The sequence below is a fragment of the Symphodus melops genome, assembly GCF_947650265.1.
Source record: "Symphodus melops genome assembly, chromosome: 22".
Classification (NCBI taxonomy): domain Eukaryota; kingdom Metazoa; phylum Chordata; class Actinopteri; order Labriformes; family Labridae; genus Symphodus; species Symphodus melops.
The window spans coordinates 7,875,081-7,903,067 of record NC_136712.1 but is presented as its reverse complement, the minus strand read 5'-3'; the positions used below and the strand labels follow the sequence as shown (position 1 = coordinate 7,903,067).

Sequence of the window (27,987 nt, the reverse complement as noted above, 5' to 3'; positions counted from 1 at the left end):
CAACAAATAACGAAACCAACATTTAATTTGACTAAACATTTGTGGACATGAATATAGGCAGTATATGGCAGTCAGAAAATATAACATTTGGCAAAAGAAAAACAATTACTGTTATAGAAAACGAAAACATGATACATTCTGTGCTTGAGATGCGTGCAGTCACGTTTACCCCAAGAGCTGATCTTCACTTCATTGATTACAGAAGGCTTCAGGTAAGAGATATGACTCCATTTAATCATCTGATCACATGACACACTGCTCATTTCTTTACTGATTTCACTCAGGCTATCATCAGACTTGTTTGTCCTCATTTGTGGATCCAATTTATTTCCAAATCAAATTAGAGATGGCTCCATATATTATCCATAGGCGGCATAATCAGGGTTATGCCTCCATTGATCAGTTTCATATCCAGTTGAGATGCTTCTGATCAGAAAATTATTTTAAAAGAACATCAAAAAATTTGAACAGACACCTTGACATTTTTAATGTGCGGAGAAGGGGACAGAACAGATCTGGTTTATTTCAGAGAAGTGTGATGAAAGATTCTGAACATTTTAAATAAATCCAGAGGAAAAAGGAAAATAAACACCTCAGATATTATTCTACATTAGACATGACGGTAAATAGGAAATTATGGAAGGCGAAATAGTAACTAGAGCCCGACCAATTAATCAGCCAGTCGATAATATCAGCCAATTGTTGCTGTATCAGCGAATTTGTCGCAGATATGCGCCAATATTACTAGATTTACCAGTCAAACAGCATTGTATTTGAGTTTAGTTGGATGACACCAGCAGTTCTCTTTTTGGCTGTCACCAGCAGAGGGCGCTATATGGATTACAACAAGCATTATCGTACTGCAGTGTCAAGCAATGGCGCACATACATGCACAGTTACTTTCCAGTGGAGTGACCATCTTGTCTTTGTTATAAATATCTTCCAAGTGGTTGATAACTGCAATTGTGGTATTAACGCAATATATGTGCATCTCTACACATTTTAGCTCTACAGATTGAACATCTAGATCTAAGAAATATATCGGCCGATATGTTGTATCGGATTTTTTTTCTCCTCAATATTGGTATCAGCCCGAAAAATCCAATATCGGTCAGGCTTTAATAGTTACTATGTTGTCCGTCTTTAAAAAAAAGAATATTTTAAACATATCTTCATTCATCTAACAGAACACAATCAAGTGTCTGGTGTAATTTGCGTTTATATATCTACATATCATACCATTATGCAAGAGTAAAGGCCTGCTTTATTCTTGCTTACAGCTTCTTAAAAATAAAGCTCGCTGAAAAAAATCTGTGCAGTCTTCTATCTTTGTACTCATGTTTTAAAAAATCTACATGAATCATCTGATAATAGGTTAAGAAAAGCCGTATGTCAGTTTATACTGGCTGTCGTGGGACAGAGCATGAAACAAATCTGGATTAACAGACCGGCTTTTATAGCTCATAATCCAGATTTTTGGACAAAAAGAACAAACAAAACAATATTTCACAATTAGTTCCAGAATTCATAATACTGCTTATGTACTATCATACAGGCAGAGCAGCCCCTTAATGCAAATGAGATCTTACATTTTAAAGGAGGAAATACTGCAGAAGAGTATAAAGTATGGTGGGTGGGAAGTGCCAACCAAAATGACAATGAAGTGTAAAACACTTAAGCAAAGCTTGAGACAAATATACATTTTGGAAAATATTTTATACACCAAAATGACCAACGCAAAACACTTTTTGCAAAACCAAACGCTCATTTTAGAAAACTAATTTGCAAAATGAGAACGTCTTTTTCCGAGTAAAATTTTGGCCCTTCCCAGCCACCGCACTAAAGTGCCTTTTTCCAGTAATCTGTCAGCATTTAGATTCAAAGTACCTTCTTTTGTGGGTAGTTGGAAGTCTGTCTAGCTTGTTGCATCAAACTACAATCTATAACAAGATCTCTGCTTTGACTTTATTTGTGCTTTCCTTCAGACAGAAGAGTGCCCTCTGCTGGCTCAAATAGTATGCAGTCATGTCCTGTGTTTTTTTCTTCTTTTTTTGAACACTAATAAATGGATACCAGCTGAAGTACAGAGTAAGTCTGTTACCTGCAACACAATGTTCAGGGATTCCATTTGATGACTTGATAAAGTGCAGGAAGAATATCCAAGTAAAAAAAAGAAAGAAAGCCTCTCTATATGTACAGATTATGTCTTGAAAAAGAGAAGATGAGACACAGGAGGCTTTTTTTCTTCCATGTGTCACTTAGTTCTAAATGGCAGTCAGTGTTCGCACCATCTTACAGTAGTTGTGCTCTGGTCTCAGACATAATGAGCAGCTCCAGGACCACCATGTATTAATTCAAAGGCAGTTCATTTCAAATACATTTGTCAATAAACAAGGACAAAACATGGTGTCAATATGCAGACTTACAAACCAAATGCTGCTCTACATTTCCAGTTTGAAGACGACTAAAAATGAACTTCTGCTGCATAAATCTACAAAAACGTGAACAATCAAGAAAAAAAGCGACGTAAACTAAGAGAAAGGCTCTTTTGTCAGTGAAATGGTGACCAGACATTTTCACAGTTACTACATATTAAAAGAAAAACTGGCCATCACACATACAAACTGTAATTTTCTGAGCCAAAGCCAGGTGGCACCAGTTACCCAGTTGAATAGTTAAACAGTTGCCTTTGCACTGATTTAAAACATTTTACTTCCCAATTTGTTCTTACAGATATCAAATCGGGCCTCTTTTTAGTCTATGTTGATATGCTATTTGCTTAGCTTGGATGAGCAATCCAAACGTCCTACCACTGAATTTCACTTGACTAAAGAGAGGGGGAAATGATAAACTTGATGCCATTTTGAGCCTCATTTGACCCACACAGCACATCCACAAGTGAGTGAGGAAAAATGTATCCAGTCAGTCAGATGGGAGAGGAGAACCAGCCCCTTTCACCAGTCTTGTACTGATTGTTACACAATCACACAGATCCTTATGCATCCTAGAGCCAGGGTGTGTCCCTTAACTGCAGCTACATAGTCATGTAGACAAAAAGTCCACGTACCCACCTTTAAAAATCGCTCAAGCACTAACCCACCAAAGCAGGCCGATGATCTTCTTCTTTTTTGTTTTGTTTTTTAAATCAAAGACTTGAGTACACAAAGGAGTGGTTTTTTTTTAAAAGCGTCCTCCGGCTTCGTTGAACTCTTGGATTTGAATTGGTTTCTTGAATGCAGGCTGCTTAGAGCTCGGTGCTGGCCGGTGGTTTGGTGGTGGTCAGAATCTTCATGTACTGGGTAAAGATGGCCTCGAAAGCCTCGTCCCTGTGAATCATGGCACCAAACACCAATGGCTAGAAGGAACAGAAACGAGCAGTGGTTAATATCTTTATCTTGCGAGGTCATGCACCTCTAAATTGAAGGATGGATGCAATGCAGCTCTGGTTAATTAATTTATTCATCTTTAAAGTGGGCAGAACAGAATGGCGAGCAGAAAAAAGTAGAAGCTGCCTCATCACGAGCACACCGGGTGGAAATGTTATGGATTTTTTTCATGCATGTGTGAAAACACCATCAGTTCTTCTCTAAAGAAAACAAATGACTGACTGTAACTTCACTCGTTCCCAGTTTAACATTCATCTACTGTATTCTGTTTACCTGGAGCTCCCTCTACTGGTATCAAAGAAGAACTGTTTTCAATGGTAAACAATTGTTATTACCATGAGACACTTGTAAAAAAAAAAACACAACTACTATGCAGTAAGTTTTTTATAATCACGACTTTGACTAATACGTGCACGTCTTATTTTGACAATCTCAGAGCATATTGAACCCCCGCCGCCTGAAGCCCAGGTTTGGAACCATTAATTTACTGTAGCTTTATCTGACAGTATGGAAACCACTGGTGATCAAATGTGCAACCTCCACCAGTGTGATGTTGTTTGGTAGATATATCTTAGGTACAAATACACACAAAACTGACTGTTTCAAGTCTGTCCATACTTTACCTTCTGTGTGGAGGGCGTGGCTATTGAGATGCCCATACCACTTCCTGGTAGGACTGACAGCACTTTGTACTAGAGAGGTTCAGAGAAACAAGCAAAGTTAGACATTCACATGACACAATACAGCACGCAAATCAAAACCTCACATTCATTACAACAAGTCATTTTCTTTGTCCTTTAAAATAATGAACCTTTCAGAGAAAATACCTTCTGAATGTCTGTGATGTCCACGAGCTTAATCACTTTATTCTTCTTTGAAGAGCTGGATTTGGAGCTTGAGCTCTCAAAGCACAGGTAACTGATGGAGAGAAAAAAAAACAGAAATAGCAGACTCAGTACAAAAACACAGTGGTTGCTTTTACAGCTGTTTCACTTGTTGAGTGACAAACAAGGTGCAGAGATTAAAACATCACCAATACTCCCGAGGAACATTAGAAACAGGAAAGAGAGGAGAACATTTGCTCTCACACGAGTATGTTTGAACCCCAAAGTCCAGCTTGTTTGACTACTGTGAGCGCTCTGATTGGCTCTGGCACAGATTGAGGAGGAGTCCTAAAAGCTCAAACGTGCTTCATCATCATGTAAAGCCATGCACCGGTTGTTTTAGGACATTATGTGCACAAGGGTAACCGTGCTCAGGCCTGGAGCCGTTCACATGCAGGCCAGCGGGGGAATGGGAACATTTTCCCAACTTACTTTTCCGTGACGTAGAGCATCCCATTCCTGATGTAGTCTGTCGGCATCTTCCTGTCTCTGTTAATGAGGCAACATCTCCAGCCATTCTCACAAACTGAGAGCACACAGGACAGAGAAGCAATGTTAGAAATCCACCTAAATAACAGACACAGATGATGTTGATTTTTTATTTTATTTTTTTCCATCCTGCGTTCTGGTCCCCTCACCTGCCAGTGGGCGCTCCGACTCCTGCAGATTGAAGATCTCATGAAAGGCGCCCTTTTTGGTGCTGTGGCTGCGACTCGACTCCTCCTCTCTGCTGGCCCCGCATGGAACGGCGGCGAGGTTGCTTCGAGAAACCACCGGCTGAACCTGGAGAGAAGGGGGAGGAAGGATGGAAAGGCAGGAGCGCAGAGTGAAGAAAAAGACGTAGATAATAAAGACAAGATGATGGAAAGAAGGAAGTCAAAGAAAGAAAAAAAATAAGAAAAATAAGAATGTGGGAAACATTCACAGGGGGAAAGAAGACAGTATATGGATAATGAGGGAGAGGAAAAGAAAAGAGAGAGACAGAGGTACATAAAAATAGGTTTTCTACTCGTCAATAAAAAAATGAAATAAAATCAAAAATCAAAAACATTCCCAGAGATACTGAGACAAGTGGCAAAAATGGATACAGCAGATTTTTTTTTTTTTGTTTGTTTGCTTTACATCAGGTGCTCCTCTGCATATGCACTTCTTTGCAGCAGGCTCAGATGGAACGTGCAAAGCAGAGTGAGGCCATCCATCACTCAGCAGACAGAAAAAGATCATTGTTAAAATAAATACTCGGCAGTTTATAGTGACATCATTTACAGTGAGTATATTGTTTAGGCCAAAGGAGCCTTTTCAGTACTCTCTACACAAGGATCTCAGTCACAGTACAGGCAACAAACCGAACATCAATTACCTTCTAGGGATCTACACGACAGTTCATGAGCTCAGATTAAATCATAATCTTTGAAGGAGCGCCTTTATGTGGACAATAACTATTTCTTACAAAGCATTTACAAGAATGGATCAAAAATGTCTTCAATCTATCAAATCAAACTTAGTATTTATGTGAAATTAATTTAAAGGGGACATATTATGAAAAATATGTTTGGGTAAGCTGAGTGTCTAACAACCCACAGAATGTGAAATAAACCTATCCAGTCCTTCGTTTATGGTCTGCACAAGTCTGACAACACAAAGGAAAAATGCATTTAAAGAGACGCACTCCAAAACAGAGCGGTTGTGAGAGAGATGTTTTACACAGCTTCTGGTGCTTGATTCATGTTATACAGTAACCAAAGCAAAGCCCAGATGTTTCATTTAGACCACAAGGGACTGTTTGAAAAGGTGGAAAAGGGGGATAATATGTCCTCTTTAAGTGAAAAATGTTTAATAATTACATTAAAACATTAGGGCCCGACCGATGTGTGATTAGTTGGGCCGATACAGATATTTTGGAGAAAACAAATGATGATGATATATTGGCCGATACCTTTCTGAGATGTTAATTCCATCTGTAGAGCTAGATAGATAAACACATTTGTGGAAAGGATGTAAAAACAAGATGCTGACTCAACTGGGAAGTAACTGTGCAGCTTGCATCCCCACTTGACAAACTAGAAGGTGATGCTGCTTGTTGTAGTCCTTATAGGACACTCTGCTGGTGACAGTGAGAAAGAGAACTGCTGGTGTAATACTCAAATTAAATGACATTTCACTAGGGAATAAATCCAGTAATATCGGCACATCACTTTGATAAAATCAGTCTATGACGATAGTCACTGGATAAGATCATATCGGCCGGTATGATCGGCTGGCTGATTAATCGGTCAGGCTCTAAAAAAATGTATTATAAATTGTAGAGTAAATGGGTTTTTTTTAATGCATTTTGATCCATTCTGTCTACATACACTGACGGTGAGTACCGAGGGGTGTTACAAATTGCACTTGCACACGCTTTGAGGTTTAGCTGGCATTACAACCAGGTGAATTAGAGGAACCAAAGCCAGAAACACTACAGTCCCTACCTTTTCGGTGCCAGAGAGCTGAGAGAGAGAAACAACAGGGCACAACTGTGACTGTCACCACAGCAGAAAGACACACACATACATGCGCACAGACTCCACTCTTAAAACACACACTTTGTGGTTGTCCTCAGATTGACTGAAACACTCAGGAGTATTAAGATGTCTGATGTCTTTATTGATGTTTCCTGAGTTTGCCCTCCCACAGTGGTGGGATGTCACCTGACATTTGACCTTTAGTTGAAGTTTTTTTTTAAATATTTTTTTTCCTTTTTAAGTCAGCTCATCGGTAATTATTTGTTAACAATCTGAATGTAATGTCTGTTCTTACTCCGTCTGTTCCTAATTCAAGATACTTAAAATCCTCACCCCATGATTTTTCTAATTCTTTTTTATTTAACCTTTATTTATCCAGGAAAAGTCCCATTGAGGTTAAAAACCTATTTTTGCAGAAATTACATGGTTTCTCATTCTTTGACTCATGTGACTGCCTATCATTGGCTGTATACAGTGGATGTGGCCAAACAACCCTGATGAAGACCTCTACGGTTAAAACATGTTAGCTTTTTTAATGATTAAGCTTTCAAAATAAAAGTCTTTTAAGTATTTCCTCACACATGAACATTTTTAAATTGTTCATGCTTGAAGTGTCTGGTTTACTTCCCTTTAAAATGTATAGCATTTTCCAGTATTTGATAAGCACCCAACACAATTTTTTATATTTTCTTATCTTCTTTGACCACATTGGGCAAACAGTCCTTTTTTTAAAAATGCATTTAAGAAAAAAAAAAGAAAACCTACTACATGAGTAAGGCAATAAAGAAGAGGGAGAGTAAAAGGCAGAAAAGATACTGATCCAGATTTGTGAATTTATCTTCCTGCCCCCCTTACCCTTCGTGACACAGTGGCGTTGGTCCTCTCCTTAAGCTGAGGGTCCGTGGGAAGATTGTTCCACACGATGTAAGGTGTGTCGTACTTGTCCCGCAGCTTGGAACAGCTCTTAAACAGGAAGTCTATGATAAAGAACTTGATACCCGCGTATAGGCCTGCAAGATAAGGGAGGAAGAAAACAAACAGAGTAGAGTCAATGAAATGTTCCTGAAGTGTCAGCTTCAAACGAAGAGAAGAATCTGACTGTACTGACATGAGCGATCATCACTATCTCAGAAAGTTCCGTTTTCATCAGGAGGACACATTCACGTGTGCAGTATGAATGTGTTTGTCTGTTTATGCTGGATATTGTCACATGTGGTCAAAACGCCGACGTAGTCAGGGGGGCAAAATAAAGCGTTGTGCGTGCATACTCGTCTCTTACCCATTAAAAAGCCCATTAGTTTGTAAGGCAGGACGCAGGAGGTGATGAAGACTATCCAGAGGCAGATGTACAGTTTCCGGGTGCTTTCTGGCTGAACCCACATGAACAGACTGTCCACAGAAATCCACAAAGAAAAGAGAGCAAAGACAGAAAACATGACGTCAGTCAAACACTGAAAAACTGAGGTCCAACTATTTTGTTATTTGACCCATCCCCAAACTTTTTTTTAAACTTACTTCTTTATCTTCTCTAAAACATCTGACATCTTACCAAACAGGTTCTGTTGAGAAGAGTTGAAGCGTTGTTAGCGTTTTAATATCTTTACAAACTCTCTTGGCGAGTGACGGTGTGCTGTGTCGTACCTGTGCTTTCTGTGCAACGTCTAATACGAGCTGGAACTTTTCAGAGACCGTTAAGTCTTCCTTTGGAGGCTCCTGCATGAAACATAGAGAAGGGTTAGAACATAACAAGACATGTTTACCTCAACCTCACGCTTGTGTGTCCTCTGAATCGGGAAGAGAACGGACACAAAGTTGAAAGTCATCTTACCACAGTTTCTGAAACGTCAGGCACAATGCTCCACTGAATCCTCCAACCTCTGAAAAAAATAGGAAAATTCGTTTTTATTTAAAATCAAATTAGACCACCAAACTCCTCTCAAACCTTAAAGGGGTTTGTTATGATTAAGATGACCAAGTTAATCATTTTTGAAATTCAACGTCCAGAGAAATATTGGAAAAAAACACTTATGTGATCACTCGAAGGGATTTTTATGTTGTTGGCTGTTGTGTTTATTAAGAAACCTGCCAAGTATCATGTACACACGTTTGTTTTGAAGTTCATTGAAACACTGACGTTGTACAGTGGCCGTAGCTGTTAGCAAAACTGTCAATTTTGAGAGGGTTTAGCAATATAAACAAAATAGTTGTTACCTGGCTATAAGGTAATTTAAGGACAAGCGCAGGATAGCCAGGAAGAGGAACATGGGAATGGCCCAGCCATGCCAAGCAGCATTCATGTAGACCTGGAGGCAAGAGGAAACAAGAGTACCACATAGGACAGTTACATTGTTTAAAGTATAGTTGAGTTCTGGGGTTCACAAAACATCAGCTTGTTCAGCTTGTGAGCTCCAAAATAAGGCTTTCAGAGACCGGGGACCATACTGGTGTGTCCAAGCAGCTGGATAGGCTCAGGTCATTTTGACTGGGCAGCAGAGGCGGGCCTGGGTCTGACTTAGGCCCCAACTTAAATTTAATTTGTCATCCTCTTGGTCCTTAATAAAACATTTGTGCTGTGTCTACTGTTTGGTAAATATATCACATATTGAAACATTTGGAAGCAACAGCAGCAGTCCTTTTTGAAGCAGAGACCTGCAGTAGTTGAATGAAGGGGATACTCACAATGAAGGCAATCGCTGAGGTGTAGACGGAGTGCCAATTAGATAAGGCGGAGAGGTTCCTTAAGAAGTTGGTAACTGGCCGGGCTCCTCGCTCTTGATAAAACAAAGGTACAGGGACGTATTTGATGAGCTTTATATTGATAGCTTTTTGCTTATAAATATTGATGTGAAGGATTTTGGAATTATGAAGAAAAACAGTTTTATTTATTTTTTTACTTAAAAAAAAAAACAGTTTGATGGTCAAATTGTACCCTTTTCAAATAAAAATGTCAGATTTAATTGGAATATCAGATAAAAAAAATAAAGACAAGAACAAGTTCTAAAACCTGAACATTTATATTTTTTGGGGTTGTCAACATTGAATCATACAGTTTTTTTGTAGCTGCTACTGAAAAGTAACTGCTCCCAACATAAAAGACCAAGTGAGAGCAAAACATTCACATTGCGCTTGTTCAACAATTTTCTGTTGGTGTTAATGTATTTTCAATACTTACTGAGTCGCCTCATATTTTCTGTTAACCTGGATGGAAAAGACATTGACTGATTACAGACACACCAGACGATCAGACACAAAGGCTGCTCTAAATATGTGTGTTTGTCAGCCTGGAAAAAAACTCTGTTAACTTTAGAACATATCTTTTACCAACCACTGTAATGCACTGAAACAGTGCTGCTTTACGTTTGGTTTTCATTATAAGCTAGTATGCAGGTTTAAAATCTAAAACATGGTTCTAATCTTTAAGGGAAAGCAACATGTCTTTATGACTCCATTTGTTCTGGAACAACCGCAGGATGAACTCTTCATGTTCACCCACCTTTTAGCACTTAGTGGTTCCTCAGCCTCCACCGTGCTTTCCTCTGGCTGAAAGCGGAAGTCTTCGATGTAAACACCAAAACGGTCATGAAGCCACTTTTGAAGGCGTGAACTCCAGACCTCCTTCAACTGTTTCTCTCCTGCAGGGAATTCAAAAAAAATGATTCAACACCTTTTCTGCGAAATGTACTGTCACAGCTTGAATTTAGTCTTTTTTTTTTTTTTTTTGGTTTGAAATAGTAAAATGTTGAGGTACTTTTTCATGATCTCCTTCTTATTGATGAGAAAAGCGCTTTAACAGCTCAAGTCCAGGGTTACTGGAGAGCGTCATCTAGCCAGGTGTGTTTATCTTACAGATTATACTGTTCTCACGCTGCGTCGTCTCCACAGAGCCAAGCCGGCCCACTTCCCAGGATTATCCTCGATGTCTTACACAGACAGACACACCTGCTTGACTCATTTTCTTGACGATCCTTTGAATCCAGCCAATCGCTCTGTTCTTTTATCATTGTCTCACCTGTTCCATTGTTTGAGGGTGACTGCTGTTTCCTTGGAGGCTGTGGCGGGGAGTCCTCCAGTCTGACAAAGGAAAAGATCGGTGAAACTGTGTTCTCCTGTTTTTTATAGTTAAAGTGGCACACACATGTCGTTACAAACATATTTAACTAGTGTAATGAACGTGACTTTTAAAAGTGACAACGTGAAATCATCAGCTGCATGTTTGTCTATCACACAACATGAAAACGTCATCTTTGTGGTCAAACTGACTTAAAAATACAGCTGGGGCTCCACCACTGTGTCCAATCACAGTCTGCAGAGATACAGACCATTTTATTCACTTATCTATATTGTAAGATCCCTTGTACATGGGGTGCCAGGAGCCTAGTAGCTAGTGTGCATGCCCTCTGTGCAGAGGTTATGATTATCAAAGTGAGCGGCCCAGATTTGAATCTAGAGTTCTCGCCTTACTTGCTGTGTTATCTCTAAATAAAAGCATAGAAAGCGTGGACATTCCCATGCTGTCGTTTACTGCGAGGTGGAAAGAAAACCAAAACACGTTATATGCGGTAAGTATGCTTGCGTGTGAAACTCTTGCTTATTAAGATGGGATTTTTAGCCACTCTCTTTTCGGAGCTCACTTTGGAAAAGGCTGAATTGAACCCAAACTTATTGGCTGCTAAGGGCAAAAAAATAAATAAATAAATAAATTAAATCCGGATAGGTACTGACACATAGGTACACCCACACACTAAATCGATTTTTCAACTGAACTGAAATGTTTGAAAGTGCAAAGCCATTATTCCCCGTCATCTCGCAGATTAAGCCCTCATTTCCTGTCCCCCATGTCACGCAGCAGCGGCAGCAGCACCCTGCAGTTATGTCCTACCTCGTCTTGAGCACTTCATTTATCTTCTGCTCCAGGTCGATCCTCTTGCTTCGCTCCCTCTCGAGCTCGTGCCGCAGAGAGTCCACATTGGTCTCTTCCCGCAGCTTCCTCAGCTCCTCCTCTAGAAATCACAGCAGAAGTGTCTCAGACTTTAATATGAACACGCCATCGCCCTAGATTAGAAGTCATGTGATGAGTACTTGACATTAACTTGAACTTTAATAGGGCTAAAGGCGTTTTGTCAATGTGGAAAAATTGTAATGGAATCTTGAAATCCAGAAAGAAAAAAGTACGAGAAGACAACACAGACTGTTGAAGACGTTTAAAATGCTGATATGGTGGCTCTGCTGAATCGTCATCAATCCACAGAAAACATTATGCCAAACCACTCGAGATGAAGGAAAGTGAAAGGAGAGAACAAATTGTCCCTATCAGTGATTGGGGGGGGGGGGGGACGACTGTCCATTCGAGACGGTCGTGACCTTCAGAGACTCCAGACTGCAACATAAACTTCCCTGATAGGCCGAGGAGTTACACAGAGTAGGCGTCATGGTTTCTCTCTCTCTCTCTCTCTCTCCCTCTCTCTCCCTCCCTCTCTCTCCCTCCCTCCCTCTCCCTCCCTCTCCCTCCCTCCCTCTCCCTCCCTCTCTCTCTCCCTCTCTCTCCCTCCCTCTCCCTCCCTCCCTCTCCCTCCCTCTCTCTCTCTCCCTCTCTCTCCCTCCCTCTCTCTCTCCCTCTCTCTCCCTCCCTCTCTCTCCCTCCCTCCCTCTCTCTCCCTCCCTCTCTCTCCCTCAGAGTATATCAATATTACTGACATCATTATCAGAGCCTTCACGTCTTGATTACAGCGTTGTGGCACGTAGTGTACAAGTACCATTATGAAAAAACATGGATAAGATAAATGGATACAAACTTTTTTTTAAGAGTTTTTTAAGACTCTCTTTTTTTGTTTAAAAAGAAAAATAAATTTGGAATAATTGACAGAAGCATATAGTGCCAGCCCTACAACATGAAACATTAAGAAATAACTTTTACCTTGGAAGAATAAAAAATAGATTTCCATAATGACCCCATTGTCACTCAGCTCCTGACCTCAAGTGGTGTTAGGTATCGGCGCTTTCAAAGCCTGGCTTGTTGCGCTAGTGTTTCCCATCATCTATTGTCCATGACTAATGGACGACATGAATATTGGAGGAGAGGAGGCAATTTAAGTGCAAGTGCAGGGGCGCAAATAAATGATACATCAATGTACCCACAATGAGGCGCGCTGGAAGGGACCGACTGCAGATTAAATTCTTCTCACCACATCCAGAAAACATCCACATACAAAATCTGATTGTTAGGATCGCTTCTCTTACAGGCAAAGTGACCGATGGGAAACTCTATTCCACCCTGATGGGGAGCACAACACCTTTTAGTAACAGAAGAGCAAGCTGTGCTGCACAGGGCTCAGATTTGTTATCATCCAAACTTCATTTTCTGAACCGGTAGAATCCGAGATCGTCCAAAGTATCAGCGGAGCAGTGAAGAAACACAAGCAGAGGATTACAGGTTTTTAAAGTGTTAATGCAATGAGTACTAAAGACAGCATGTGAACTGTTATCCTTTGGATATCACTGCAATGATTGCTTTGGATCGCTGCTTCATCAGCTCAGTGTGTCAGCTGCATAGAACAGGTTATGAACACAAACTGTGTGAGCCCTGGATCTTGGTGCTTGAGACCAAATATTTTCAGTGCTGGTACTCAATGTGAGAAGTTTGAGAACCTCTGATCTCAAACCTTTTTATTTTACAGGAGTCATTGATATAGTGCATGCCACTTTGTCTACTTCATTTTGAGCACTTCAGGATCACATCATTATTAAAGTGTGAGTCGTGAAAGAGAGACACTGAAGAAAAGGGAATGATTAAAGTTAAATGGAAGGCTGCACTGATTGATTCAGGATGTTAATGAATGCCACTGGTCTTTTAGAACCACAGAGGCAGTGCGTGGCTCTGTGGGGAACAATCGTTAACGTTGATAAGCTAAATAGAAAAAAAACATAAAAATATATAAAAGCGTATATTAAATAAACGCCTTTTTTTTTTTTTTTTGCTAAACTGGAGATCTGAAATCATCGTTCATTACCCTGAAGCATGGAGTGATATCTAACCCTTGACACTTCCCAATATCACAAGGTGAACAAAGATCGCTGCGATTCAACTGTAAGAGGAAAACAGGAATAGAATGGATACCCTTATATAGGGATCTACTTTAAAGTTTGGTTAAGACTCATCGTTTAAAGCAAGAATCCAAATTTAGATAGCGTGTCAGGAGGAAGCCCTATTTCTAACCTCTGTTAGGAGAGATGCAGTTTACGATGGTTTGAAGGCCACCAAGGTGGAAGGAAATGGAGGCAGCGGTCCTTCGGCCCTAAGGCCAAATGGAGTCTCCTGCAGGTCTGAGAAAAGCGAACCTGACCTACTTAGACTCTTGTGTAGATTACTCATAACAGTATGAAGACTGTGATGTACAGCAGGGCGAATCCTGAGGTTTGGACCATATCCCTCATGAACACTGAACATAGGATGAGTTGTATAGATACCACAGGGCAGAAAGTTTTGTAGGTTGTATTATAGAAAACATGAGCAGAATATGACTTCAGGGTCGGGCAGCTTCTGAGTGAAAAAATGAGATTTACAAGTTACATATTATTTTATGCTGCTTAACTCAGACGCCACTGAAGTTATTGTGCTTGGTCCTAAACGCCTCACAGATCCTGTTTGGAATTGTCTAACTGTCCTTGATGGCATAAACCCGGCCTCCAGCACCCCTGGTAGGACTCTATTTGATCAATATGTGTCCTTCAACTCCCTCGTGAAACACATGACAAGGACAGCGAGCGGATCCCGTCGCAAAACGGTGCAGAGAAACTGGTTCAAGCATTTGTTACCTCCGGTCTGGATTATTGTAATTCTCTTTTATCAGGCTGCCCTTGTAAGCTGGTCCAAAATGCTGCAGCTCATGTACTGACTAGAACTAGGAAAAGAGATCACATTACTCCTGGATTGGCATCTCAGCACTGGCTCCCTATAAAATCCAGAAAGGGAATTTGAGATCCTTCCTCTGACTTACAAAAGGTCTTAATGGACAGGCGCCGTCTTAGCTTAAAGAGCTAACAGTGCTTTATTACCACTTTAGAACTTTACGCTCCCAGGAGGCAGGCCTGCTCGTGGCACCTACAGGCTCGCGCTAAAATTGTTTTAATTGAGCTCGCGAGATATACTAACATTAGCCCACCAACTAACCACTGATACATGAAACTAATGACTCAAATGCAACATGACGTAACTTACTTTTCCACTGTCAAAACACCCTGTTCTGAAATGCCTCTTCTTTGCACAGGAACAATGAGTCTTACTCTCCTTTGGTGAATCCAATGTTTATGAACTCTTCTTTATCCTTCTCAAAATGTTGTTACTAAGAGCGTTAATGCTAAAGGAAAAACTGTCTGAATCCTTAAAAAAGGTTTTTACCAATACCCAGACAAATTATTATACTGACTTTACAGTACACTGCTGGCTACAGCACAAAGTGTATTACTGATTGTTTTCAGGTCTGCTGGAATTATGCCAATTAATTCCTTCATTTTGAAGCAGAAAAAACTTACTGAGGTTGAGGTTGCTTTTGTGGCTTTTGATCTTATTGACAGCTCCACTGTAAAGCAGCTCAAAGCTGTCGAAGGTGTAGTTGTCCGTCTTGCACGAGCCCGTACGTCTTTGCAGTTGGCCTTTCTCTGGGAAACTCGAGCAGGAACGGGACGGCAGAGTGGCAGACTTGGATCTTTCTGGAGTTTCGGCCATTGCTCAAGTATCTCCTGGTCCGGTCCAGATTGATTAGCAACTACTTACAGACCTGAAGATTTTCACAGCGCATCGAATTCTTGGTATGTGCTCCATGTATGTCCGAGCCAGAGACAAAGCAGCGGTCAAAGACAAGTTCCTTGGTGCTGTCACTAGCAACCACACTGACTGCTGTCATGGGTCTGGTCATAACTATAGAGAAATGGTCGGTGAGCAGAGTTAGCCTGAATTTGTTGGAGATTCAGAAAAGTTACAAGAGGCGGAGCTTCGCTGGCAGCCAGCAGCTTAAGAAGCTCTGGAATCTGGGATTTCTGAGTATTCTAGAGCACTAACACACACACACACAAACACACCGCATAACGTCTGTTTGTTAATGTTGGTTATTTTTGAGTGGTTTGGTACAGACATCAGACAATGTCTCATGTGACACAATGCGATGACAATGCGTGCAGGGGTACTGTACAGACGCCAGCCAATCTAATTGCTTTTCATTTGAGCAGGCAAACTTGAAAGACCTTAAAGGAAAAGTGCTGAGTGAATTATTCAATCAGGGTCAGAGACAATGGCTCCTTTCATTTCAGGATTGGGGTGGAGGGGGGGGGCAGGCAGCAGAAAGAGCCGTGCAGTGTAAGAGAGAGGAATCTGCAGCTTCACACTGAGGTGTCATAGTGGTGGCAGTATGACGACGTGTGATATACAATAACATAAACATTTGCAGTAATGGTATTACATTGTAGTATTACGTAGGGTATTACAGTCAGGCTTTACATTATCCGGTATTCACTGGCGCTTATGGCCTGTATCACGTGCTGTCGTCAAGATCAATGGCTGCAATGTCCGGCTGGGAAACTTTCAAAGTAAACAATAAATTATCATCCTGATTACATGTTGTGTTTGCCTGCGTAAACACCTGTCAAACATTGACGGTGCAAAAAGAAAGACGGCTGCGTCCAAGTTTTGACTGCAGGAAAATCTGTGTACAGCATGTGCAGGTCGACATGATCACAAGAGTGTGTTTTGTACCAGGGGTTGTAAGTTCCAGACAACAACAGACACTTCTGCTCAAAAACGCTTGGACGAGACTCTTCACAACTTAGCAGGAATTTCCCTTTGCTATCCATGCACTTATGAGCAGGCTGCAACTCAGTCTGAATAGTGCTGGTGTACTCAGCACTGTTAAGTTTGCATCACAAACCTACAGCTCTATTGTCTAAATCGGACTCAGTGAATTTACTAACTCAGCCTTTGCTTCATAGCGGATGCTTATGCGTAGCCTTTATGTGTGACCCAGTGCTTACTGTAGTGTGAACTAGGGCAGCAGCTAGGATGCTGTATTGATCTTCCGGGCACTGTAGGCCGGATCCCGAGCAGTCACCTTGAAGTCCTGACCTTAAACAGAGTAGCATCTCTTTGACTATCAAACACCCAGTGCTTTTACATCACGTAATAAACAGCTCGATGGAAACTGAGGTTACCAGTTAAAGAATCAGAGTTAGACACTACACGGTGACAGGGATCAAGACTGCACTCCCTAGTGAGGCTTACTTAATATTCGCTGGCATTCATCTCTGCAGATGCGGCAGTTGGTCGTCTCTGAACCAAAATGTCTGGAGTTCGATGCTCAGCTCCTGCAGCCAGGCGTCCGACGGTCGAGACACTTAACCCTGAACTGCTTCAATGGATATGAGTTAATGGTAATGCATTGTTCTAATCGTGAAACCGCGAATTCCATCCGTAGTGTTTGCTGACTTAAATCTGAAAAAAATTTCCCATTCTTTCTAATTTGCAGCCTTAAGTACTGATTGTACTCCTCAAAATATGTTTTTCATCTTTCATCTCGCTCATGTTGTTGTTTTTTTTACAGTTCCTATGATCCAGTGAAGCAATTACACAACCATAATGTCTCACTACAAGGAAGCTTTTGTTTCACACTAATCTTATTAGCTTGACCTAATAGCAAACTGTGTAAACATACAGTGCACTGTACATTTGTACGGGGGGGGGGGGGGGGGGGGGGGGGGGGGGGAATCTCCTTTGCAAGACATTCTGATCAGAATCTATGTAAATAACTCTACAGGCTACATTTGGATTCTGGGATTCCCCCTTTATCATTCTGCAGTAAATGTCACATACCACTTCGACTTATTTTAGAAAGCAATGGGCAAAAGAGGAGCTGATTCTGCTGTTAACTGTTGCTGCCATGACGATGTTTTATTACAGCATCTAGCGCCGTCCCTTGTCTGCAGCTCTGCTCACACACAGTTCCTTGGCGGGAATGTTTGTGACGTGTTTGTTAAGAAAATAACAAAAGAAGCAAAAGTCACAGTCTAAATAATCTTGCAGGCTGTTTGCGAGGTGAGACCACAAATTCTCCGTTTCGTCATTTCGGAGGGATCTTTTTGCCGCCGATTTGACAAATTGCCTCATTTAAAATTAGCCGACTCTCCCTTTTACTTTTTTTTCGCGAGAGCCGAAATGTTCTTAAATGGGCCAGAGAGTTAGAGGGGGGAATGAACAAGCAACTGAGAGCTGCAAGGCATGAACAGAGAAAGAGGTAATGTTTGAATAACAGTGACAAGAGAAACGTACAGCCGCTCTAAAACAATACCAGAGGACGAAAAATATGAAGGTTCTAGGGCCTGACGGATATGGGATTTTTTTTAGGCCGATACCGACATTAGTTGGAGAAAGAAAATGTGATACAGATTTATCGGCCGATATCTTTTATCTATCTATGATATCGATAGAGAGAGATGGCAATACATTTATCCGTTCATCCCTCAAATGCAGTTATCAAACACTTGTGGAAAAGATATCAAGTATAAGCAGGACAAGATAGTCACCGAACTAGAAAGTAACTGTGCATGTATTCATCACTGCTTGACACTCTAGAGTTATTATGCTGGTTGTAATCCATGTAGCATACTCTGCTGGTGAAGGAAAACTGCTTATCTAATCCCATTAAACTCAAATTAAATGCTATTTGTTTGGTTGCTGGATGAGCTAATATTATCAGCTGGTCAGGTTTTTAAAAAGTTCTCCCCCCTTCACAGTTGTGTTCGAAACAAGGTGTTGCCATCTTAGGTAGAGAAATGTTCACATTTTAGCTTTTTCTCTCTTTAGCTCGATGCACGGGAGTTTTCTCGGCTTGTTTGGGCATGTGCACGTCGAGGAATCAAGAGGAATCCCAGATCAGCAAGCTGACATGTCTGTCACAGAGAGAAGATGGGGGCGGAAGGGAAATCAAAAGCACATTAAAAGAACGGGAATGTATGAAAAAAAAAAAAAAAAACCTGAGAGATGTGACTGATGCAGAAATGTAAGGGAACGTCGTGCACAGTGTGAGAGGAAAGCTAAGCTGGAATGCAACAAAAAATAAATAAATGTTGAGGATATTTTTAAAAAAAAAAAGAAAGGGAGGAAGGAAGGAAGAAAATGAGGGAGCAAGAAAAGAGGAACACAGAAAGGTTCATGAAGGAAGAGATCATCAAGCTAACATCCTGACATAGTGACAATGAATCCCTTTTAGCTCAGGCATGTTGAAAGAGAACACGGCCTGAGGAATTTCTCTCCCGCATGCTCTCCCTCTACTCATTCTTTCTTTTCAAGAGTCCCTAATTGTCAAAAAGGAAAAGGGGGGGAGAAGAAAAAAAAAACCTCCACGGTCGGTTACACACCGTGTCACTTTCAACGCAGACGTTAAAGGAGAACCAGTAACCCTTGATGGAAACCGGGTTAGACGAGCTTATTAATAAAGAACACTGACACAAGGAACAGGAGCCAACAAGGTGCCACTAAGGGAGCCAATATTCAGGTCTATTTTTTTTTTTTTTTTTATAAAATACTGTTTTCCTTTTTGAACCTTGTCCAAGTACAATATTAACTGAAAGTGAAAACCTAAGTTATTATTACTTGAATTTCCCTCGGGATCAATAAAGTATCTATCTATCTATCTATCTATCTATTACAGATGCCCAAAGCAGCAGTACCTAACATTACCACTTGAAGCTTTCTCCAAGTGCAGTCAATCTCCATAAAGCCAAATATAAAGTGTCCAACTTTACAGTAGACATTTTAAAGCGTGGTTTAGAAGTACCAGGGTCTTTAAGGGTCCTTTAAGGGCTCTGACAGATGTTTTCCGACCTTTTCTTTGGAGTCCGTACTCCTTGTATCTAAAGCTGTTTTCACATATATACGGTTTAGATAATGAAATGATCTAGATCATTTCAGGAATGCTCCTGGTATTCTCAGGCCTGGCTGTTCACATGTGCACCTCGCAGAGGGAGGATATCAGAGTTAAGACCTTCCTGTCAAAATGAACACGTGGATAAAACTACCAAACAGAGGAGGCCTGTTTGGTGGTTTTAGCTGAAGTGCACCGAAGGAGGATAAGCCCCACCCACTCACTCCTTCGCGCATTCACTCTCAACTGCAACATGTGAAACACAAACACACACACGTTAAACTGATGAGCAAGTTTAGCGAGGGGATTTAGCCGTGAGTTCTGAGTCCCCTGTAGGACACGATCACAGCGAACCGGTGCTGTATCAGTTTCAGCCATTTGCACACGCAGCAAATACTTTTACCGATCAACATCCAACAACAAAGCAACCAAAAAAAAAAAGGAAAAAAATTTTTTTGGCAGGTGTTGTGGGTAAGTGAACATGTGAATGTGCAAACTCACGGAGGAAGTGCTTCTCCAATAAGGCAATTTCCAGGTGACCTTTCACTTCATTGAGTCTGTCTACGTCCGATCTCTGGAAGTCCTGGATGCTCGCAGCCATGGTGGGAGACCCCGAACCTGCCTGTACGCAAAAACACAAACAAGTCTATTACTAGCGTGTACACGGGCGAACATACAAAAAGGTCAATGCACAAATCCACACATTCACATTTCTGTTCACACAAACAAGGGGGCACCAGATAACCGAGTGCTTGTGATGATGTCCACCCCACATGATGATGTACACATGCTACAGACTGTCACCACCCCCCCACACTCTCTCCTCCCCGCATGCCCTGTCTCTTTACAGCTGTCCTATTCATTAAAAGACAAAAATAGCTCAAATGTATGACTTAAAAAAAACCCACAAACAAGCAAAGACAGCTTAAGATTCTAGAACAATAAAGATAGAGCAGAAACATTCGGATTATTCCAACACATACGCAAAGATCAGCATTGCACCAAGACTCACGTTAATGTTTCCTCTCTCCATTTAAGCTAAGCTTGTAGGGGGGAAAGGGAGGCATAAAAAGAGGAGATTTCCCTCCTATCCCAACTACAGCAGCAGTGATGACTCACGCCCGTCCCTCTGACAAAGCGCTAAACACACACACTATGAGCGGTAAAACGCATGTAGGTGGACAAAAGTGCAAATCAATAATTGAGAAATGACTTTGTAAAAGAGGAAATTATTAAAGACACACACGTGAGGAGAAAGAGTTGGTGATGGAAAGAGAAAAATAAACGGAGAAGAGGAGAGACGGCTGAGCAAGCGGATGATGAGCACTGCAGTTTGAGCATAGCTGCTGAATTGGAGCAAGGGCCCTTTAAAAAAGAAAAAAAGTCCCGTCACACACACTCTCTCCCTCACTCTCTCTATCTCTCTCTATCTCTCTCTCTCACACACACGCGCACACACACACACGCGCTGCAGCAGCTTCTCCCTGACAGCAAAACATGTTCTGTCTCTGAGCCTGAGTAGACTGCAGTGTGTGAAACATGGGGGCAGAGGAGACGCAGGCAGAAGTCATTTCACCAGAGAGAGAAAGAGAGGAACAGAGCGAGAGCACAAAATTGGTAACGACCTGAAAATGTTTGGGGTTTTTTTGGGGGGTTTTTTTTTGGAGAGAGCACAAAGCGATGGAGATGAGTTCCTTAAAGGAGAGATTTGTAACTCTGTTTCAACTTGGTACTGCAGTCAAAATTCAAAACATTGAAGGGCTGTCTCCCTCCGCCCCTTCCTCCCTAGAGTCGTCACGCAGACAAGGAAGCTTCAATGTTTAGCCAGTTATGTATCGCTCTGTAAAGCTTTTACACCGAGTGTTTTCGTCGACGACATGTTTGTGCGAACGGACTTTGGATGGCCGTAATTATGCGAGTGTTTGTTGTGCAATCCGAAAAATTTCAATATGGTAGCTGGTTGGTTTTAAAGCGGAGAGTCTCGGCTTTCACAAACTGTTGACATCTTTTAGATTGCACACTCATAATTAAGGCCATCCAAAGCGCGCACGTGCAAACATGTCGCCGACGACACACTCAGTGTAAAAGGGTTAAAGATTTCTGCATTCTAATGTCTCTACGTTGTTCTAAAGAATCTCCAATATTTATCATAGTTTTAACACGTTTCTGGTCGTGGAGCTTATGTTTAGAAAACCAGTTTGCCATTGCTGCAACACCTGTTGTAACTGCAGGTCTCATATCTGGCAAAACCGAGGGGGGCATGACAAACAGGTTTGTTGGGGTCACCTTAAAACCTCCCATCTTCTCTGGTCAACACAAAAACCGACCGACACAGCGCTGGGTTAAAAATTAGAACAAGGAAACACAGGCTGCTGTCTTGACAGAGAAGTCAGCACGTCAACATCCTGATGTTTGGTGATGAAATAAGTCATTTTCCTGATTTAATTCAGTAGATATCTTACATGTTGCTTCTTAAGAGGAAAAAAAAAAAAAAAACAGCACGTCAAAGAAAAAACAAGGGCCTGCTTTAGAAGTGTGTCAGCGAGAGAAAAAGGAAACTGCCCACTGCAGTCGGTGGGAGTGAAACTAAGTTTTTGCTGCATTACACTCCAACGCACTTACGAGGAAATCAGGCTGCTTTATTTTTTTTGTAAACGTCAAAACGCAAATGGTTAAGTCTGAGGGCAATACCTGTGTTCCCCTTTGTGTTACTTAACCATGTTGTCAACCCTCAGTCGGAACCTCCTGATTATCAAAAGTAGGTCGTGCCCTGACGTCACTCTGGACTATTATTAGCCGATTAATTATTGTGTTCCCCCTCTCACACATAGATGAGTTCGGCTCATGTGAGCAGAGGAGTCTTCGTGTATCAACTGAGTTACATCATGTTTTTCTACATTAAATTTAACACATCACGAGTTTTAAATTGTAAAAAAATAAAAATGAAGCACTAGAAAATTTAAATAATGTATCCTTTTAATTATGTACAGACAAATCCCCTCTTCAATAGGTGCCCTTATATTATGTGGAAAACACTGCAGGTACATAAACACAGTGTATCCTGCAAACAGCTGTACTTTAAAGTTTTTTTTCTTTTCTTTCTTCTTTAAATTCACTATAATAAAAACACAACCCAGACGACCAGTTAACTCCTGGTACTAACATCCTTTCTAAGTGATTCAGTCATAAAGTGCTAGGCAGCTCTATTAAAAAGGTATGAGTGAACCCAAGAAGCACCAATGTTACACTGACATCCTGCCACATTCAAGTGTTTCCTGTGATCGACTGCCTCAGCAACTATGACACTGGGTGAAACTTGCATTCCAGTCTTTATATATTTACCGCTCTTTACATGGAGGCACGTGACATAACTGCAAGGCTTCCATTATTCTGACTCTGTTGAAAACCTCTGTAACAGTCCTGTCACTCTGCAGGAACCAGGGGAGAAAAAAAAAAATACGAACAGACTACTACAGTGTTGGTGACAGAGTTTGCCTGCAGCGTATGAAGGGAAGACCTGTGCATCCAAACAGAGAGCAGCAGCAGCATCCCTCCGTGTGTCATTCACAGAACTCGACGTAGTGACAGAATGCACGCTGGCCGTTGGAAGATGCCAAAATTAAAGTTATGTTGCATCTGCTTTCGTCTAACACAGACACTACTTTTCACAGGGTTGAAATACTGACTGCAGAAGTTCTTGAGACGCTGTTAGATGAACTGAAAAAGACAGACGACGTTGATGAACTGACAAAAGAAGAAAAAAAATGGCTGCATATTGCTGCTGAAAATGTCCGGCCTGCTTAAATCTCCTGGTTGTCAAATCGGGGCCTTTTGAATTTGCAATTTATTAGCATTGGATTCAATGCGAGAAAGAAAAAATAAATCAAATAGGCTTAAAGAAGGCAAAGAAACAGACGGACAAAAAAAACAAACTGCCATATATGAAAGACTAAGCCCAAAGCACAAACGCACACACAGTGTGTATTTACAGTGAGCACTCACAGGGTCCTCTGAGTCACGCAGAGCTGATCTGGGCTTCAGCTGCATGTCATCGGCACATTCGTTGTCAGAGGCAGGCGGTGACTCGGCGAGGTCCGAGAAGTCGTCCCTCGTCTTGGGGCCTCGAAATCGGATCTTATCCAGCCGCTTTAGCATGGTCAACACCGCGCACCTGGGCTTTACCTTAACATGGCGGACAGCTATCCTGTGAAGACAGAGAACACGGGATGAGGACGAGCACGTTTGATCAAGAGGGGACAGTACAAGGGGAGGAAATCATCAGGATGTTATCAGTGATACGGTTCATGTGGATCCCCTATGGTACGATACTCTTTTCCTATCCATGGCTTGTTGTTGTTGCTCTGTTTGTTTCTATCCCACTTTCCAAGAAACATCCACCTGGGGACTCCAATGACAGAGAGACACATGGAGGAACGGCCTGTTCGGGACTCAACTCTGAGTGGTGTTTGGTTTTTTGACTCCTTAACCACACCAACACAACCTCTATTGGGCAGGCAGAGTGTGAAGATGCGGCAGACGCATTGCCAATGAACCTTGGGCCAGTTTACTAAAGAAGTATTTAAAAGGCTTCTCAGTGGCAAGAGGCTAAAAGCTCTGGACGTCGTCTTGGCTGACACGCCTCTTCGATGTCCATGGAGGTCTGGGCCGGCGCCTGGAGAGCGGCAGACCAATTGGTGGTTACTGTTCTGCAGAGACGCACACACACTATGGCCTCCTTTTGATTGCAAAGTTACCGAGTCTGGGTCTGAAATAACAAGATGAGTTAGGAGAGCGGCCAGAAGGGCGAGTGGAGAGAGGAGGCTGAATTTGGGGCGAGTTTTTTCTTTTCTCCCTCCCATGGCGCATGTCGAGGCGAGTCACTCTGCACAGCCAGTGTCAGGGAAGGTGACAGAGCAGGCTGTCACGAGTATGCAGCTCGTGGAGGAAACTCACTTAACTGTAAGTACTTGTACTGCAGCTCGATGAAAGAGCCTCAGGATAATGAAAAGAGATGCTCTGCTTCTTATACAGTTGTCGCCAACAACAATCCAGGGCTAAGTATGTGATTGAATTGAGCTGACCAGGGCCTGGGGCTGCTGGAGGAAACAACCTGTAGTGGTTACAGACAATGCTGCTAATACGACTCCTGCCTTTCAGTTAGTGGGATAACTTGAATTTCCCTCGGGATCAATAAAGTATCTATCTATCTATCTATCTATCTATCTATCTATCTATCTCTATCTATAACTGAATGTGAAGTGTTTCGTCACAGCTGGCGAACCTCCAGGCTCATAGGGAAAGTTTTTTTTTTGGTTTCTAACAGAGGCACAGTTGCAAACCACCACAAAAAAAGAAAATTGGCAACACACGCTCAGGACTGATGTCAGCTCGAGATGGAATAGCGCTTCTGACATGCTTCAACGTTTTTGCCCTCGTGCGGCGTTGGTCGCCTCCTGAGGGGCGGAGGGGGGCGGGGGGGGGGGGGGGGGGGGAATCCGAAACCTTCACCCTGGAAGAGTTGAATCGAGCGTTGGGACCGCGGAAGAGAAATTGTGGTACAGTAGACGACAGGTGGCGCCTGCTGTGATGTCGAAAGGAAGGACCACTTCTAGTACAGGAACAGTTTCATGGCACGCAAGTCCACGACTGGAACTAAGCTGGTGGAAGTCACATGAGCAACTCTATCCTTTACTGGCCTGGAGTGGGAAATTCTCTCTCTCTCTCTCTCTCTCTCTCTCTCTCTGCCTCACTCTCACTGATATGGATAAACAAGGTCAGCACATGTCATAATATAATCATATTACAGAGGCCGTTTCTGATGATATCAATTAATAATTCAGGAAGCTCCTCTGAAGCCCCACAATATTTAATTAGTCACAGTAATGGTGATAGTGTAACCTTCTATCTCATAATAGTACAACCAGAGAAGGCGAACCTGTCATTGTTACCCATAGTGCTTTGTGTCTCTAGTTTAACAATAGTTTCATTACTGCAAGAGACCCACCTGTAGAGCTAATCTCTGCAAGTTTTATGAAACAAATCAACAGGACCTTCTTATCATGTTACTCCGACGTTGACCTGAATGTTTCAGGCAGCAGCATTAACTTTACCATGACTCACTGTCCTCGATTGATTATTGAGAGAAAGGCAACAGATGGCGAGAGGAAGAAAAACAAACACGGGCGCCTGCCGAGCTGAATAATAAATATATCTGGAATGAAACAAAGTGCGCGCGGTGCCTTTCAGAGGCGGGACAAAACAATCGTGCTTGAAAGAAGCTAGTGAGTACGCACGTTCGTTTTAGGTTTAAGTATGAATCACAGTACTAGTTTTTTTTTTTTTTAAACAAGAACGTCAACCTTTGAGGTCAAGCAGAAGGAAGTGGTGGGAAGCTGCCATGACGTGCTTCAAACAAGCCTGTTAAGACACATACCCAGGCTAAAGGGGGACAAAACATGTGATCGAATCAAGTGACACAAAAAATAAAGTTTTGGTGGGAACGAAAAGAAAGCACTAGCTTTGGTTTAAGCCCATGTAAGCCATATTATAATGCTTTGTGCAGAGAGGAAATAACATTCAAAACAAACAAACAAACGTTTGTTTTGGGTGAAGAAACATCGCAGACTGGACGCAGACATCATTGATACTCTTCAGTGAGAGCTGGAGGTCAGATTGTAACTGTCAGATGTATTTCACATTTGTGCAGGTTGTATCTTGTCGCTGAACACCACTATGATCCAACTTATTAATGTCATCCCTTATCTGTAGTGATCATTGTAATCACAAACGACTTCCTCCCAACCCCTTCATGATGTTATCTTTTTAGAGATTTTAAATCCTTAAAAATCATCAGAGACAGCAAGGAAATAGTTTGTTCCCTGATAACCTCGTACTGCACTCATCGCCTTGATTTACATCCTTCAGATCCAAGATGTTACATAAGCTCAAAGAGAACCCAAGCTAACCAAACATGAGAAGAAAATGGGAGGGATACAATCAGGGCAGGAAACAAATGTTTGTTCCGATTTCCTTCACACAACAGGAAACTAAACGTAGTTTGACAGCATTTTATATATAAGTAGGCTTCTTCACTTTGCGACAGAACGCCCTATAGTTCTTTAACACACTTTCACGCCTACATTATGCAACTTTTAAAGACACACAAAGGAGGAAAAAGGTTTAATTTCTGACAACACATTAGCCTTTGTTTCAGGGAAAGTTTTCAGTTTACAAAGTAGTTTGAAAACTGATGATTATCAACGAAAAACGAAACCGAGGCTTTACAAAATGCATTTTAAAAAAAATGTTAGCCTAAAGTATAAACAGGTTGTTTCATTATTAAGTGGGTTATGTAGGGTTATGGGAAGGTGACAGTAGGAAATAATATTTTTACAAAATGAACAGCGTTGGGCGTTTCAGAGGAAGAAAAAAAAAATCCGTACAGTTATTGACAGCTGCGACCGTTAGCGCGACGAACGTTAGCGTAACCATGGAAATGTGACACAGTTAACGGCTGTTAGCTAAGTGTAACGGCATTCATTAATTCAAATGTGTCCTATATGTTTTTGATATCAAGTCAAAGAATGAAAACAACGCAAGAGTTTGACATTAGGCCTCGAGTTACCGTTTTAATAACACCTCCATACAACGTACATACACAACGTGATAAATATATCCTCATTTTTGGATTACCCCAAAGACAGCGGGACTGCCGTAAAAAAAAGAAGCTATTATACGAAAAGTAAATGGGGAAAAAAACAAGTGTTCTTACCCAGCACGTAAATCGTAGCAAAGTTTCATGAACACTGTGATTGCCTTTAGTCTGCTTTATCCGTGTGTGTACACCTGCTGCTCAGGACGTCTGAAGTAACGCCTGTCTCACAGCGAAATCAGCTCATTTCGTCAATCCATCCCGACAATGGCTGCTTGTTTCTGTTTACCGACTTAAATGTCTGCTGGTGAGCGCCCAGTGGGAGAGCAAGCAAACGCTGGTATTACACCAGTTACGTCTCCCCCCCTATCTGTTGAGAGCTTGCCTGATCAACACGGTTTAGCCAGGAGGTTGACAGACACAACCCGCTAGTCTCTGGTAGATTTCGCAGAAACGGGCAGCAGGGGATCAGGGCCAAAGAAATTTCGTCAGTGTTCGCTGCTGCTTTCTTAAAGGGACCGTGAGAGGTTAATGATTATCCAGCGTAGAGCTTCAGAGACGAAGAGACAGTCGCTCCTGATCACCGCCTTGTGGCTGCAAGTGGGCCCGTGTTTTGATAAAGAAAAGACTAACTTGCCATCTTTATATTAAGAAATA

The 27,987-nt window shown here is 41.7% G+C and overlaps 2 protein-coding genes across 4 annotated transcripts in view; one reads left to right on the top strand and one right to left on the bottom strand.

Moving 5' to 3' along the window:
* Window positions 1-27,987, top strand: part of LOC306817815 (L-threonine ammonia-lyase-like) — a 310,968-nt gene that overhangs the window by 206,113 nt on the left and 76,868 nt on the right. The gene's annotated exons all lie outside the window — the stretch shown is intronic.
* On the bottom strand, window positions 8-27,978 carry gramd4a (GRAM domain containing 4a). 3 transcript variants are annotated; one of them, XM_079335551.1, is made up of 19 exons: window positions 27,451-27,978; window positions 23,682-23,883; window positions 20,181-20,301; window positions 11,654-11,774; window positions 10,784-10,845; window positions 10,268-10,406; window positions 9,947-9,972; window positions 9,454-9,545; window positions 8,986-9,077; window positions 8,603-8,651; window positions 8,416-8,487; window positions 8,290-8,333; window positions 8,054-8,163; window positions 7,630-7,784; window positions 4,909-5,053; window positions 4,703-4,796; window positions 4,214-4,304; window positions 4,010-4,078; window positions 8-3,355 (listed from the first exon to the last, which is right to left on the bottom strand). In XM_079335551.1, exons 1-19 carry the CDS (start codon window positions 27,477-27,479, stop codon window positions 3,245-3,247), a joined length of 1,824 nt encoding a protein of 607 aa, XP_079191677.1. In that variant the 5' UTR covers window positions 27,480-27,978; the 3' UTR covers window positions 8-3,244. The 3 variants fall into 3 exon arrangements, with proteins under 3 accessions (XP_079191677.1, XP_079191678.1, XP_079191679.1); XM_079335552.1 differs by having other exon boundaries at window positions 27,716-27,978; XM_079335553.1 differs by lacking the exons at window positions 23,682-23,883; window positions 27,451-27,978 and adding an exon at window positions 20,692-21,033.

Coding starts and splice junctions, on each gene's coding strand:
- gramd4a (XM_079335551.1), bottom strand. CDS start 27,479: ATGAAACTTTGCTACGATTTACGTGCTGG. Junction 10,407..10,783: donor ACCCTCAAACAATGGAACAG/GTGAGACAATGA, acceptor AATTCCCTGCAG/GAGAGAAACAGTTGAAGGAG. Junction 3,356..4,009: donor CCACGCCCTCCACACAGAAG/GTAAAGTATGGA, acceptor TGTTCCTTCTAG/CCATTGGTGTTTGGTGCCAT.